This window comes from Anabas testudineus, chromosome 4 (assembly GCF_900324465.2).
Source record: "Anabas testudineus chromosome 4, fAnaTes1.2, whole genome shotgun sequence".
In the NCBI taxonomy this organism is placed as follows: domain Eukaryota; kingdom Metazoa; phylum Chordata; class Actinopteri; order Anabantiformes; family Anabantidae; genus Anabas; species Anabas testudineus.
Genome location: NC_046613.1, coordinates 4123820 through 4138279, shown reverse-complemented (window position 1 = coordinate 4138279; position 14460 = coordinate 4123820). Strand labels below are relative to the sequence as shown.

The window sequence follows — 14460 nt, the reverse complement described above, 5'->3', positions numbered from 1 at the left end:
AATCCAGGATGACTGCTTAAGACCACTTCTTTGTGACAATGTTTTGAAGTTGTCCCTAAATTGTGATTATGCTTTAATGGTAATAGAATAATATCCCTTCGGGGTGTTTAGGTTTGTCAGACATAACTATTCAGATCCCCTCATGCTCAACATCTGTCTGACCTCTGGACGTTCCTCTCGATGTTCCTGGCATTGTCACCAGAGGCAGTAAATACTGAGGCTGAGGAGACAGACACTGTCGAAGAATTTAGGTTGACTTTATTTTTACTGTATTTACTACAATGAGAAGGAAAACAGAAAAGGTGGTAAGGAGGAGAGATGTGGTGCCCTGAGCCAACAAGGAGGGGCTGGGTTCTCTTCGCCAAACTCAGCAGAGTTTATCAGTTTAATTGCGTGAATATGACTGTAATTAGTCACAAAGAATTAGAGGGGAAAGCCTGAAAGCCAAATTAGCTCCAGGCCTTCCAGAGCACTGAAAACCTCAGGAATTTGAAACAGGGAAGTGAGGGACTCTGGGCCACTCTGGGCTTTAACAAACTCGCTCTCTCTCTTTCTCTCTCTCCCTTTTGCGTGCCCAACTGACAGACCAAAAAGACCACTTTCTGTCTTGGGTCTAAGTAGAATAAATAAATATGAATACACTGTAGTTCATACTATTTACATTAGTTGCCACTCAATACTCACACAATTCAAAACACACCCGTGTTGCTTTTGTTGCTAATGGGCTCACAGAATTAAAAAACCTTAAAGAAACATGATTCAAAGAAAACTATTACAATGCTAAAAGTCGGATTCACTTATACTTAAACTAGAAGCATAGAGCACTCTAATATATCACTTTTGTTTACACTCACATCAGCAATTTTTAGATGAAACAGAATCCTTTTGTTGAATTCATGTTTGTGTCAGGACCAATGAGTGCAGCAAAGCTCTCGTTCTTCTAAACGGCAAACAGCAGCACACTACCATGTAAAGCACAGCCTCAATATATGACAAAAAAACTCACCTCTTAGTAAGAAATCCATTGTCAGTTTAAATTAAGAGGAATCTCACATTTGGCTCATGAGAGCAAACAAAGAATGTAGAGGAGAAGGTTATCTACATACCAAAGGACTGGAACTTGTGCTTTCATGTTTGTAATGTAATTGCAGTTATGTATGTTACATTAATAACTCAACTGACAACTGTTGACTTCAATAATATAAAATCTATGTTGACAGTGTGGCATATGTTTATAGGTATATAGGTATATTCTAATCTAGTTTTAAATTATACATAGCATTTTCTTCACTGACTATTGTGATAGAGGGACATCTGCAAGTACTGCTTGATTTGGACCAGCAACCTATAGCAGTATATTTCCTGCCCTTTCTGCCTATAAGTATCAACATATTATGGCCATATGTGCAGTAAAAAGGAGAAGGCATGCCAAATGTTTGAGATCAATTATCACAGAGCTCTAATCCTCCACTGCGTTCTCACCAAGCAACGCTCTGAGCCTGGGAAATCACAAAAGGCTGTTTGGAAATTAAGAGGTGTTGCAAACAGAGGAGGGAGATGGAAAGTGCAGAAAGGGTTGATAGATAATATGAGCATGCAATAACTCTCTGGTGATATTAATGTGATAAATGCTTTTGTGGCTGATTTCATCTTCTCTTTCTTGATGAGATACAGGGAGCTAATCGCGCTGCTCGCTGCAGATGTGCGTGTGTTTCTGTGAACTGGCAGGCGCTGTTGTGGAGAAAACAATACCATATGTCTCAGCGCCACTCTGGAGCGTTCCTCTGCCGTTCCTGACTCCAAATAAAAACCAATAGTGGCTACCCATGTTTTCCATGAACAATTACATTGAGGAGAGTGCTCATACTACACGCCTTTAATTAATGAAAGAAATACAGGAGTAAAAAAGCAAAAGCTTGGCAAACAAATAAAAGGGAGCACAAACCAAGAGAAAAACTTTACAGTGTAGCTGCATCAAGAGTCATAAAACATTTACTCCAGATGAAGCCTTTCACACAGAGATGCAGGACAGCTCTCCTCCCATAACCCCCAAAGAGAAATATATACATATGGCCACTAAGTCAACACAGCTCACTTCAAATCCTAATGTCCCTTGGTAGAAAACAATTTGGCCTGAGTTCAGTATTCACATTTAATGTCATTTTAAGCCCATGATAACTCCTGCCTGCTGCTGATTGACAAGGAGTACTGTAGAGAACATGTCTTACAACAAAAGTCTAGATTCTGGCATTTTAAAAGCCAGCAGGGTCCAGTGGCCAACAGCAACAGTGTACTCAACATCTCTGAAGCCTTTCCAGGCAGCCCATCTGTGTCTGCAAAGCCCAGAGCACTGGAAATAGAAAACAAGGACTGGCAGGCTTGATTCAGAGTCCAGTTAGCCCCAGGAAACAGCACCTCAGATGGAAAGGCGAGGTGAGGGGTCTGGCAATGAGTTTCTGTTCTGAAGTGTTAATCCCAAAACCAGTTCCTCTGATACTCAACATTTCTCATCTCCACCTGAGAGGTGCAAATCCAAATGTGTTGGAACTGGCAATATCCCTAACTTTTATTAATTTCACTGACTGAGTGCTACACCCCTTTGCTGAAATGATTGTCTAATCAACTTTAGGTAGGTACAGCAGACCTGGCAAGCATTGGATTTCACCACACGATGAAGAGCTATACATGGGGTTTTCTAATGTGACTAGAGACCTTTGACTGGTAGTGTACACTAGTCAAATATAAATTACTGTTTTCATGAAAAGATACATTTTCAGCTGTGTTAACATAACTGCAAAAGGTCTTTCTAATGATTAATTATCCTTTTAAATGAATAAACTTTTAAACACAAATTGCAATTGGAAGACAGAACTAATATTTGCTGATGATATGTCTCTGTACATGTAATGTATATATGTTAATATTCATTTAAACAATTTTTGATTTGTTGCTCCTTAATTTACACCTCTTCTACATTTATAATAGACTTGGAATAAGCAGCCACTGTGTGCATATTTGATAGTTAAAACACGTGAGCTTGAAATGTGAAAAATCCTGGTGTTTTGAATGCATTTACCGAACCATGGAACGAACATTAGCTACAACTGATGAAATCTGTCGATAGTACACAAAAATCGATGGTGACTACCTGGAAATGCCAATTCTTCTTTTTTTACAGCAGTTGTTTCAAAGATGTTCGAATTTATCATCACCACTGTAAACTACATTATGTGCCGTCAAAAATGCTCGACAGGTGTGGCAGCAGTTCATTTACAACTTATTCAAGTTTTGTGAAAAGAGGGAACCATAACAATTAAAAAAAAGCTGGCAATTATTCTCCCAGCAAGATGTTGTCTGGCATTTACGTTTCATGGCATGTTAAGTGTCATGTCACAGTGGAAAGAACCTGAGAAGCGGTGCAGCATCTGGGATTCCTCTGGGTTGTAGCCAGAGGAGTGCATTCAGGCTGGTGGCTGAGATACCAACAGCATACACTGCCAGAGGGCTCTGTGCTGTCACTCAAACACAAAAATACTTAACACTTAATTTAGAAGGGGCCCTGCAGTCAGTCAAAACCATTAGTTTAGCTTTGTCTGACTGCATAGGCAAAATAAACAAAGGAAGCTAAAAACTAAGTTTTGTCTGTGGTTGTATATTTTTATACTGATACAAATAAACAGCTAAGACTATATAGCTACTGTAAATTAACATGAAAATACATATTTGTCTAATGTGGACACCTATCTTACAAGATGAGGTCAAGTAAAACTGCTAATTCTGCAAAATCACTGATGGCCTACATCACAAGATATACTGGAACAGCTCTATCTCAAGGATTTAATGATAGTTGTCAGCTGTTTTCTGTCAGCCACCACTGACAAGGGGAGACATTTACTGTGATACTGTCCTGATGGTGTCCACAGATACATCCATCCCACTGGCCACACAGTTTAAGAAAACAGAGGCAGGCCAGATGTACTCCATGAAAAGCATCAGTTTCTTTTGACATGAAAACATTTACATCACTACAGGAAACAATATTTCTAAAAAGCACTTGGCACCCAGACCTCATGTCTTCAAGCTGTGACCCTAGTTGCACAAGAAAATTATATTATATTGTGTGTGTAAATGGTAAATGGTAAATGTTCTGCACTTATATAGCGCTTTTCTACCTAGCTGGTACTCAAAGCGCTTTACACTGCTTCTCATTCACCCATTCACACACACAAGCACACACACATTCACACACCGATGGCAGAGCTGCTATGCAGCTGACCTGACTCACCGGGGGCAACTAGGGGTTCAGTATCTTGCCCAAGGACACTTTGGCATGTGACGTGGCAGCCGGGAATCAAACCACCAATCCTGTGATTGGCAGTCAACTGCTCTACCTATTGAGCCACAGCCACCCCTATATGTGTGTGTGTGTGTGTGTGTGTGTGTGTGTGTGTGTGTGTGTGTGTTGCTTTTGTTATACTGATAATTCCAAACCTGTTTACAACGTCACACTCCAGGGACATTGATGACTCGGTTAAGATTAGGGTAATATAACGGTAAGGTTAATGTTAGGGTAAGTCTCCAGTAAAATGTGTGTAGACAAGCCATTGTTTAATGCAAGGATTGTGCAACCCATGTATATCCTTCTTCTTGTCACACTGGCTTTCATGGCAGGATGTTTAGCCCATGAGAAGTAAGCATTTAAACACTCGACCACATATGGAAATAATCTGTGTACCTGATGCTGCATTCTTGCCGAATGCTGTGGTGTTAACATACAATTGAAAAGATTACTTCTGGAACGCCTAAAACACAGGAAAGCCTTCAGAGCATAGTAAGGCAAAGAAAAGGCTTTCATAGCAGTGTAGTATAGTTGAGCAACAACGCTCTGTAGGTCTCATTTTGCTACAATTTTCTCATGTGATCCACAAGTTTTGAACAAGGGCACTGAAGCAGTCCATTTTTAAATGTCTTTATAGAGTTTCCCAGCATGGCCCCCTGGTACCTTTACTAAAAATGGCTAGATCTCCAGGGGATCTGCCTCCAACTAAACTGAGATACCCCTCACCAAAACATATTCTCTTCCTTCTCCTTGTCTTCTCCCCAGTCTGGTATTAATACAAACTTTTATAAAGTTATTTTGAAATAGCTGTCAACTTCAGGTTCTGTTAACATTTGAGTGAAAATAAAAACACATTCTTTAAAGTACACAAGCAGTACAGCATATTAGCTTTGTTGCTACAGCCTTACTTGAAATGGCATGATCAGTAACTTTTGGTGGCTTATTTTAGATAATGTTTGCAAACCTTTGAACAGATGGTGTGAAAAATACAGTTTGCTAATTTTTTGAATACCTTCTAATTGAGATCTTGTTAGGATACATTTTTGAATGTGACAGCATTACAATGAAAAGATCAACATGGAAGTGTCTTTGAAACATCTTATTCAAAAGAGTCCTGTGAAAATAAGACCAATTCAATGTGACCTTGCCCTGTAATTACTTGTGGCTAAAATAGATCAAAGACGAGTGTCTTGGTAAAATTTAGAACACTTTCTCCAAATGCAGACTGGGCCCCAAATGCGGCAATCTACTGTACTTACAGCAAATTTCAGCAAATGGCAGTAGGTAAGAGGATAGATAGCATTCCTAAACAGAGTTTTAGTGGTTTTGTGTTTGCTATCACACATTCCTGTTGTTAGAGTTTTTGTGATATATGGATACGCCCTGTCTAATCTGAACAGCTGCCAAGCTATCAACAGGAGTGCTCAGAGGAGGGAAGGAGGGAGGGAGGCAGTGGGGATACAGTCCTGTGGTTGTGTGAGTGTGAATAAAGCTGACAACGCACATTTCACATTTTTAGATAAATATATGCTGCACTGTCATGTGAGGGAGTGATACTGTTTAAATGTGGCTAAATAATGACAGTTACGTACTGTATAATTCAATAAAACTGTTAACATATTAATAAAACTTGTACTAATTGTACTTCATTTTACAATCATATGATAATTAATGTTGTTAATTGATCTGCAGAGTTCTGAGACGAGCACAAAGGTGTCGCAACTGAAACATCGATTTAGGGATTTACAAAGATTCACTACAATGACTGTGTATGTGTACAGTCAAAACTAAACCATTTATATGGGAAATCACTGCCGGAGTGCGCAAATATACATTACTTTAAATATTTTACTTAAAGAAGAAGGCTACTGAAACAGGAATAAAGTTTAGCCAGTGAGGAAATGAAGTATTAGGAAGTAGGATTTAAAGGCTTTCAGTGATGCTGGACTCACATGAAAGGTACGTTTGATGCCCATGGCCAGGTTCTCTGTCTTGATCTTCCAGATCAGTGGTTGGGGGGAGCTGAGCACAAAGACCAAGGGCTTCTGATGGTGTAGCAGAGACTGGATGGGCTTCAGATGTAGCTCAACCTGGTAAGGCAAAAAGACAGATTGAAGTCATATGAGCGAATATCGGACAATGGCAAAACAGTATTAGTATACTGAGAAAGAGATAAAAGGAAAACAGTGAAAATTCACTACATGATCACTTAGTACATCATTTGATCCCACTCTGCATAGCTACACCATATAAATGTAAATGATATAAATGATTCTCTTGTTTTCACTTTAATATAACCAAATATATCAGGCACAAACGGTTACTATTTGTAATTTTAGCTCTATAATACTGCAGATTGTTCTGTTAATCACACTTTGTGGTTGTTTATGTACTCACTTTGCTGATAAACTCACAAAGACGGCGTGCTGTGTTTTCCCTAAAAGGAGCTTGCTTAGCTCTGATATGTAGCCTCGGTGGGATCTGAACTTTCACACAGTGGCGTCTTTGTTAACAGAGGAAAAAAAAAAGCAAGTGGCGGCCCTCTGTTACCATCTCTAGATCATGCAGCTATGGTTCTCAGACTGCCATTAAAATAGATTTTCACAGTCTGTTGGTGAGACGGGGGAAAACAAATGTGATGTTTTGGGAGCTAAGCTGCTGTTTTAGTGTTTCCAGTGAGACTTCGGATCATTTGGACCAAATGTAGTCAGGTGGTTCACTCAACCGCAACTCATCTCGGGTACGGATCAGGCACAGATCATCTACTCTAACTTTTAAATCTAAATCTATAGTTGATATAGAATGACATTACTCAGTTGTTCTCTTAAGCTTAGTTACAAACTTGGGTAGGGTATGATGAGTCTTCCTCACATCTGTATTCCCAGACTAATCATATTAGACCCATCCTGTGTCAGCAGTTAAAGTCTGTATATCACTAACTCAACCCACAAGGATTCACATTATGCAACGACCCCTACAGTAACTTAATCAGTCACAGCTTGCAAAAATATTGGCCTTTGCTTTTTGCAATAAATACAGCCTTTGTGCTTCAACTGCATCTAATAATGGAACAAAAAGTCTATAATTACGACAGTGGAGATGGTAAAAATGAGTTGACAGTTTAATATTAACAGCATCTGAACAAGTTAGAACAATGAAAAGCTGTAGATAACGTTCATAGGTATAATTTGCTTTGGTGTGGTTATGGCTTGTAAATTATGAAGACGGAGATCAGTTGGAGACCATTACTGTGTTTCTGGTATGCTGCATTTCTGCTACCCTTACACCCACTTTCTTTCAGTTAATACAAATCATACCTACAATCAATACTGTGTGCTTTTTGACTGATTTGTGTAACCACCTACATAAACCACTTATATAGCCATCGGTTATGCGTCCTGAAGCCACCAAAAAGACTGAACATACTCAATATATTTTCATATGTGGGGAGCAGGGCTTACATTTATAAAAACTAAACACTTTTTTCATCAGCTAAACAATCCCCAGCAAATCGCAAATGGAGTCAGATGTAGTTTAATAGTGATAATTCCAGAAATTAACCACATTACAGTACTTCCACTAATCTGCAGTCTAGTTATTATGCTGTTTGCAGGCAGCTGTCTGTACTATTTATGCCAAGATAGTGAAGAAACAATGCTGACTGTGTCTTTTTGTTGTTATAAGAGACAAGAGCAGTGATTCAGTTCAGGTTCACTTAGCAGGCTCATTAATATAAATGACTAAGAGCTGGTGGATAGTGAATGGTATTCTGAACCTTCCAGTTAAACTGGAGCATGTTAATATTCAGCTTAAAGCTAAAAGCTATGGAGCAGCTCATCTAGACGGTGTTTGAAGTTGATCCAAGCTCAAGCAGCTACAGAACACAGCCGTCAACAGTATCAATACAGGTCATCAGTCCGATCCACACTTTAAGATATGACAAACCATCATTTGTCATAATTATGTTGTCAGTTTTAAGTGCCCACTTTGGATGGCCATGATTAAATTTAAATATTATATACTGTATACTTTATTACTGCTGAAATGGCAGATGGAAGGAATCCTTATATTTTTGTTGTCCAAAAACTATTTGAAAAACATTACGCAGCCACTGCACTAGGTGACAAGTTTCTTCCTCAAAAAGATTTAATTCAACCAGAAACACTGACAGCACAGACAGAACGAACACGATCAGTGTTTAACTTTATCAGTCCTCCACAGATTTAAGCCCTCTGGGAGAACAAGATAAATATGAGAATTTAGTTATGTGGTCCATAAAAAAACCTTTGAAACACAAAAATGGAAGAAATTACTGAACAGTCACTATGAGGCAAACAGGATAGTGATCCAAACAAACACATCTGAGATGTGCTGCTGCTCTCTTTTTTTGCATATGTGCTTAGTTCAGACTCTGGAAAAAGCATGTGCATCACTCCCCTGAGAGTAACAACAACCAAGATATAATCATACCTGGCTTGGCTTTGAGGCCCTGGCTTAGAGAGATGGAAGAGTGAGGCAGAAGAAGAATGAGACTGAGAGAGAGAGTTGTAAAGGATGAGGAATTTTAAACCCAGACAGAAACATTTCCAGAAGACGTGAGTCACCTGCAAACACACGAATAAACAGAGGGCTAAGGAGAGGAAGTGCCAAGAGGCACTGTGGGTGAAAAAAGGAAAGCTGTGGTAACTATTACGAGAGTTTTTCAAATATTAAGAGGTAAACAGAAAGAATACTAATCAAACCTAGTTTGGAGTTGCACAATCTAAGTAATGTTCAGGGCTCAACAGCAGCTGGTGCACATCTCAGCCCACGGAGCTGCTGTCATGAAGTTTGGTAAGACTGGTGCACATACCAACCAGACCTTGTCACACAGCCAGGGTGTAGAGAGAGGAGGTGCAGAAACAGTAGGCATCAAAGTACCTCTAGAAGTGTTCACAAAGATCAGGTGGCACTGAGTTGATGCAGTTACCTCCAGAGAACCCTGCAGAGAGGGTCTGCTGGGGACAGGAGGCTACGCCTGATTGATTATCAGGAGGCTGGCACAGGGATTTGGGGGTCCAGTGTACATTACTGTTGAGAGACACATTTGCCAGCAACAAGGGATGGAGGCTTGTCTGAACCTATCACGTTACTGAAATTAAACTCCCCACAAGGGACGACAGCTGTAGGAGGATAAGCAAAGTCCATCACAGCATACCATTAGTGGTGGTAGCATGTGTAAACAATGGAAACGTTTAGAAAAAACCATATAGCTTCAACTCTAAGCTTAAATCAGCTCCAACAACAAACACATAACTAACTGAAACGAAAACACAAAAGATAAATCACAGAGAAGCCTTTATTGTATGGCAAAGCAACATGGTTAGATTTAGATTTTATTTGTGTCTGTGACACTGTAATTGTAATGGGTGATTTATTTGTCACCCATTAAAATTACAATTGCCTTGAGTATGTGATTGCAGTTTCATGACCTTTCATGCCAACTTAATGACACCAAGCTTAAAGTGTATGTCACTGTAATGTAATACTTACATAGTCAAATATTGTGCCCAGTAAAGTAACCAGCAGTCAAGTACAGTAACAGCACAGCTCAGTGTCCTTGCAGGAAAAGGGAGTTTCCTCTATTGACAGAGCTAATTAAGTTCTTGATGGTCCCTAGTGATTCAGAGAAAACCCAAAACATGCTTTAATTAGCCAAAAAATAAGCCTAATCTGAGAATGCACTCCCTTCCAGGAAATAATAATCACATTCAGAGAGACACAAAGCACAATGTATTTCATGATATAAAACAGAAACATACTAAGCAGGAACTGAATACCAACACAACATGAAACTTGCATGTTGTGTTATCTATTTTAAACCAAACTCATTAGGAATGAGTTTGGTTTAAAATAGATAAGTATCAAAGAACTGCTGCATGCTGCAGACTGGAACACTGCAAACACACTGAAAACAAAGAGAGCAGGCTAAGAACTACAAAGTCATGGCTGCAAGAGGAGAAAAGCATACTGTCTGGGACCAATCATAGAGCGTTATCAGATATGTGTGTATGTGTGCGTGTCTTGTCTGTCTGGATCTTAGTTCTTTCTGGATCACTGAGGGTGTATAGATGGAAGGGGGACCTGGGGCAAAGGAGCTCACTGACAAAGGCTTGGCGGACCAAAATCTGTTGACCGCTGTTATCAGTGCCACCCACATATTTGAGCATGAACGGGATGCTACCTGGAGCCTTTCTTCTGAACTGTGATGATAATCAGTCTGAACTTAGTTCAGCACTAAACTGCAAGAAATTGCCTGTAAATACGTCAAAGACAGGTAGGACCTCTGGATAGCAATCTTTTGAGTGATACGGCAGAATGGCAGGGCACAGCACTTAGCAGGAGACAAACCAAGTAAACATTCTGATAAAAGATCAACTGAAATCAAAATACCTATTTTGCAAAGATTGAAGTATATATCTCCTTATATTTGTTTTGATTTATCATAAGTTTAACTACCTATTTTTCCGCTGTGACAGCACACCCTGCATTAGAGTATAGTACCGAAGTTTTACTTTCGATTAGCAATGTCAGTACTTTGATTTTCTTGGTGGTCATTTTTTTTATTGACAACTTGCAGTTTGGCTGCAGGGGGTCAATCCGCTGTTAACTTTCTAGCTATAGGATCCAGAAGGTGTTGATGGCTGAGATCTTACAACTAACAAAAAGTACAGAAAGTAACTTGCTTTGAAAGACATGATGTTAACATGATGGTTAAATCACTAACAATGCATCACCAATACTCAGCTTGCTGAAGAAGTGGAAGCAAATGTATTGTGTTGCTGTATGTAGGCTACACATGTCTACCAAATTCTCCTGTCTCCTAGCATCAGGCTCAGTAAAAGGCTGCCAAGCTTTCATTTTACAAAACATTAGCAAATTAACATACCAAATTTCAGTTCAGCTTTCAGGGGAAAATGAATACAACCTGTATGATATTCAGTAACATTTTAAGGCCTTAAACTGATTCCCAATAGCAAGTTTTTATAAAAGCAATGGCTTGAATAAAGTTCATCTTGTGTATGAGCTCATCTCACCATGCTCTCGCAAGTTGTTTGCTGAACTCCTCCAGCTAGTCACTCATACAGTCAAAGATATCTGTGAATTCCAGCTGATAAAACAATCATCTGCTCTGCCTCACCCTGATTCAGAGCCAGTGGCCGTGTTTGATGTTTGCCTTTGGTAAGCTGATTACAGAAAGCTTTGAGATATCACTAGCTGCTTTAGTTTATTTTTCACGTTATCAACAAACTGTATGGCGAGAGGCCTTTTTGGACTTGACTATTTTTTGCTCTAAATCTTTTTTCTGCAACTTCAGAACAAGGTGTCCGTGATAATGAAAGGTCTGCATCAACACAAATGTAGTGGTGCATTGTTAGTAGGCTGCAAAAGGCCATTTTAGCATGTGACAGAAGTAACATGTGGAAAAATGTTCAGAATGGATACCTACAACCAGAGCAAGGGGAACAAAAAAGACCAAATGATGAGGTCATTGTTTTGGTAGAGCTTAAGTGGCAAAATACCAACACCTACAGGTCAATATTCAACCCACGAAAAGATTTTTTTCCTCAAAATCTTATGGGGTTTAAAGCTCGGGTGAAATTTGAGCAGAAAGTCTAGCTCATACAGCTCACTCAGACTGTAACTCTCATTTGTTCGTTTACTCATGAAGATCTTCTTTTACAATGTAATCAAATTTCGAAAATATGAAAATTATAATTGGAATTATTCGAGGAAATAACTATTTTCTAAAACACATGGCCTTAACCTGGCACTACAGAGTTACTGTGACTTGCAAGCTCATCCAACGGTCACTTCACTGAGACCTATCCAATCTGGCCAGTCTCTCTATAGAGGCCCACATGGGTATTGGGAAGAAAATGGGCTTATGTTACTTTGATCAGGACCACTGGAGCTGAAGAAATCATCACTCTTTATTTCAGACAAATGTGAATAACACTTCTGAAGCAAAAAAAAATATTGTTCAGGCAGGTGTCAGTAACTGTTCTTTTTTATTTTATGAAAAAGGACAGCTGAGCCCACTGTCTACATGAAAGGTTAGTAGGAAAAACTTTATTTTGAAATCACAAACTATCCATGTAAAGGCAGTGTATAAATATGATCTGGTCTAGCAATCCTCAGTGGGAATTTTCTGAGGCAGGAGTTATTTCAGCATATGCATAAAACGACTCACAAGCATGCAATCATCATGCAATCATCAAGTGGTGCAATCATGTGCTGAAATATGAATATATTAGGATTCATCCTCTGGGAACCATGATTATCTATATGAAATTTCACAGCAATAGATATTTCAGTGTGACAGTGTCCTGTCTGTCCTGACAGCAGAGTCTGCTTCAAAACTTGCACCTACATTTTAGTTACTGTAGTTATTATAAACAGGGGATAGCTTAAATCACAGTCTTAATCCAAGACCAGTAAATGTTTATATCAGCAACAAGACACTAGAATGCTACCCAAAATATTATTGTTGATGTTTCTAGGTTTAGGCTTCTTGAAGAATGACTGGCACATTTTCTCCTTCTGCTGTGTTTTTCCATGGTGACTGCCAGCCCTGTAATTTTGAGAATATCCCAGATGAAGCACTATGCACAGTCACTACTGATGTGTTCCACTGCGCTTAATAACTCTGCTTTGGTGTAGAGGTTGGCCAGGAGCCAAAGTTTGTATTCCGAGTCAGGTCCTGCTTTCGTTTTTTTCTGTGGGTAACAGTTCATACCCCTACTTTAATGCCCATACAGAATGGGTTCACTGGTGCAGGCAGGAAACAATTCATTGCTCTCACGTCTTTCCTGAAAATATGAACAAACTGCAAGCTGCGATTTTCACACAGCGATGTGAAAGAGATGTGAAGCAGGCCTCACACATCGCAGCTGCAGAATGTGTTCCTGTCTCTGTGTGTATAAAAATGTCTAAAACTGGCCATGTGACCCTCTGTATTAGCCCATTCACACCATGTGTAATAGCAGATTTACTATATTACCCTACCTGGTCAAGGCCTTTCTCTGCAGACACTTACTAAAGAGTCACTGGGGCACATCATGTTCCCCAGCAGCACCTCAACCTAGACAGCCAAAGCTCAGCCACAGGCACCTCTTGTACTACAGGACATCATTCAAAACATCCAAACACAGTCTGCTCTGTGGGCCAGACACCACATCCTCCCCCATCAGCAGAGGTGAAGAGGAGAAACCAGTCAGAAACCAGACCGGGCACCTCTCTGCTGACTTTGAAAATAAGCAAAGGATGCATATGCTAAAGCAAAGCAGAGGAAATTACAGAGACTAAAATAAATTTACACACTTCCAAATCAAAGGTTTAAGACGGATTAAAATTACTAAAATTAAGAAGGTGCCCTCAATGGTAAATTAAAGTCTGTATGCAAACTTTCAAGTTTGAATAAATGACTTCCAAGCAGGATTTTGTTTACAGTCCCCCATTTCCCGGAAACATCTTTATCTACCCATAGACCCATAGTTTTACAATGGCACTAAGATCATCTTTTAGTCAAATAAAAGATGATCTTAGTCCCATTGTGAAAATGATCTCAAAAACTGCACTGGCAGTTGCATGTGTAACTGTATATAAAGGTATTTAGCCATATTATTCTAAAAATATGACTGGCACACACTGAGAAATAGATAATGCTGCAACAGTGATGTGAGAACCTGATGTGGAAGTTATGGTAGTTTATTTTGCCATGCAACCGAAATCAAAATCCACTGTAAACACTGTTAATCTAGACTGACATAGCTAATAAATGTTCTCCTACGCAAAGAGCCACTTGTCAAGCCTAATGGTGTTAGTGTTGGATATTTAAAACGTCTCTTTAGTGGAATATTCCCCTCTGTTAAGAAGCTTTGGAGTGTCACAACTTGGAAAATACAGTTTGCTTTCAAGAAGTTAACCTTCCAAACAAACTTGTTTCCGACTAGCCTTGGTTTCAAACTACTTCATACATAAGGAAGTTTGTTTCATGCCCTAGACTCTCAAAGATAAAGAATCAAAAGCAACGTGATTCTTTTTCGCAGCCATTTAGGTGGTAGGCAACATTTAAAGAT

General features: G+C 39.4%; 1 protein-coding gene across 1 annotated transcript in view; it reads right to left on the bottom strand.

Moving 5' to 3' along the window:
* The window catches only part of tgfbr3 (transforming growth factor, beta receptor III), a 62096-nt gene that overhangs the window by 24967 nt on the left and 22669 nt on the right, over positions 1–14460 (bottom strand). The window contains exon 4 of the mRNA XM_026345065.2: positions 6292–6429. Coding sequence (XP_026200850.1) covers positions 6292–6429 — 138 coding nt within the window. The remainder of the gene's footprint in view (positions 1–6291; positions 6430–14460) is intronic.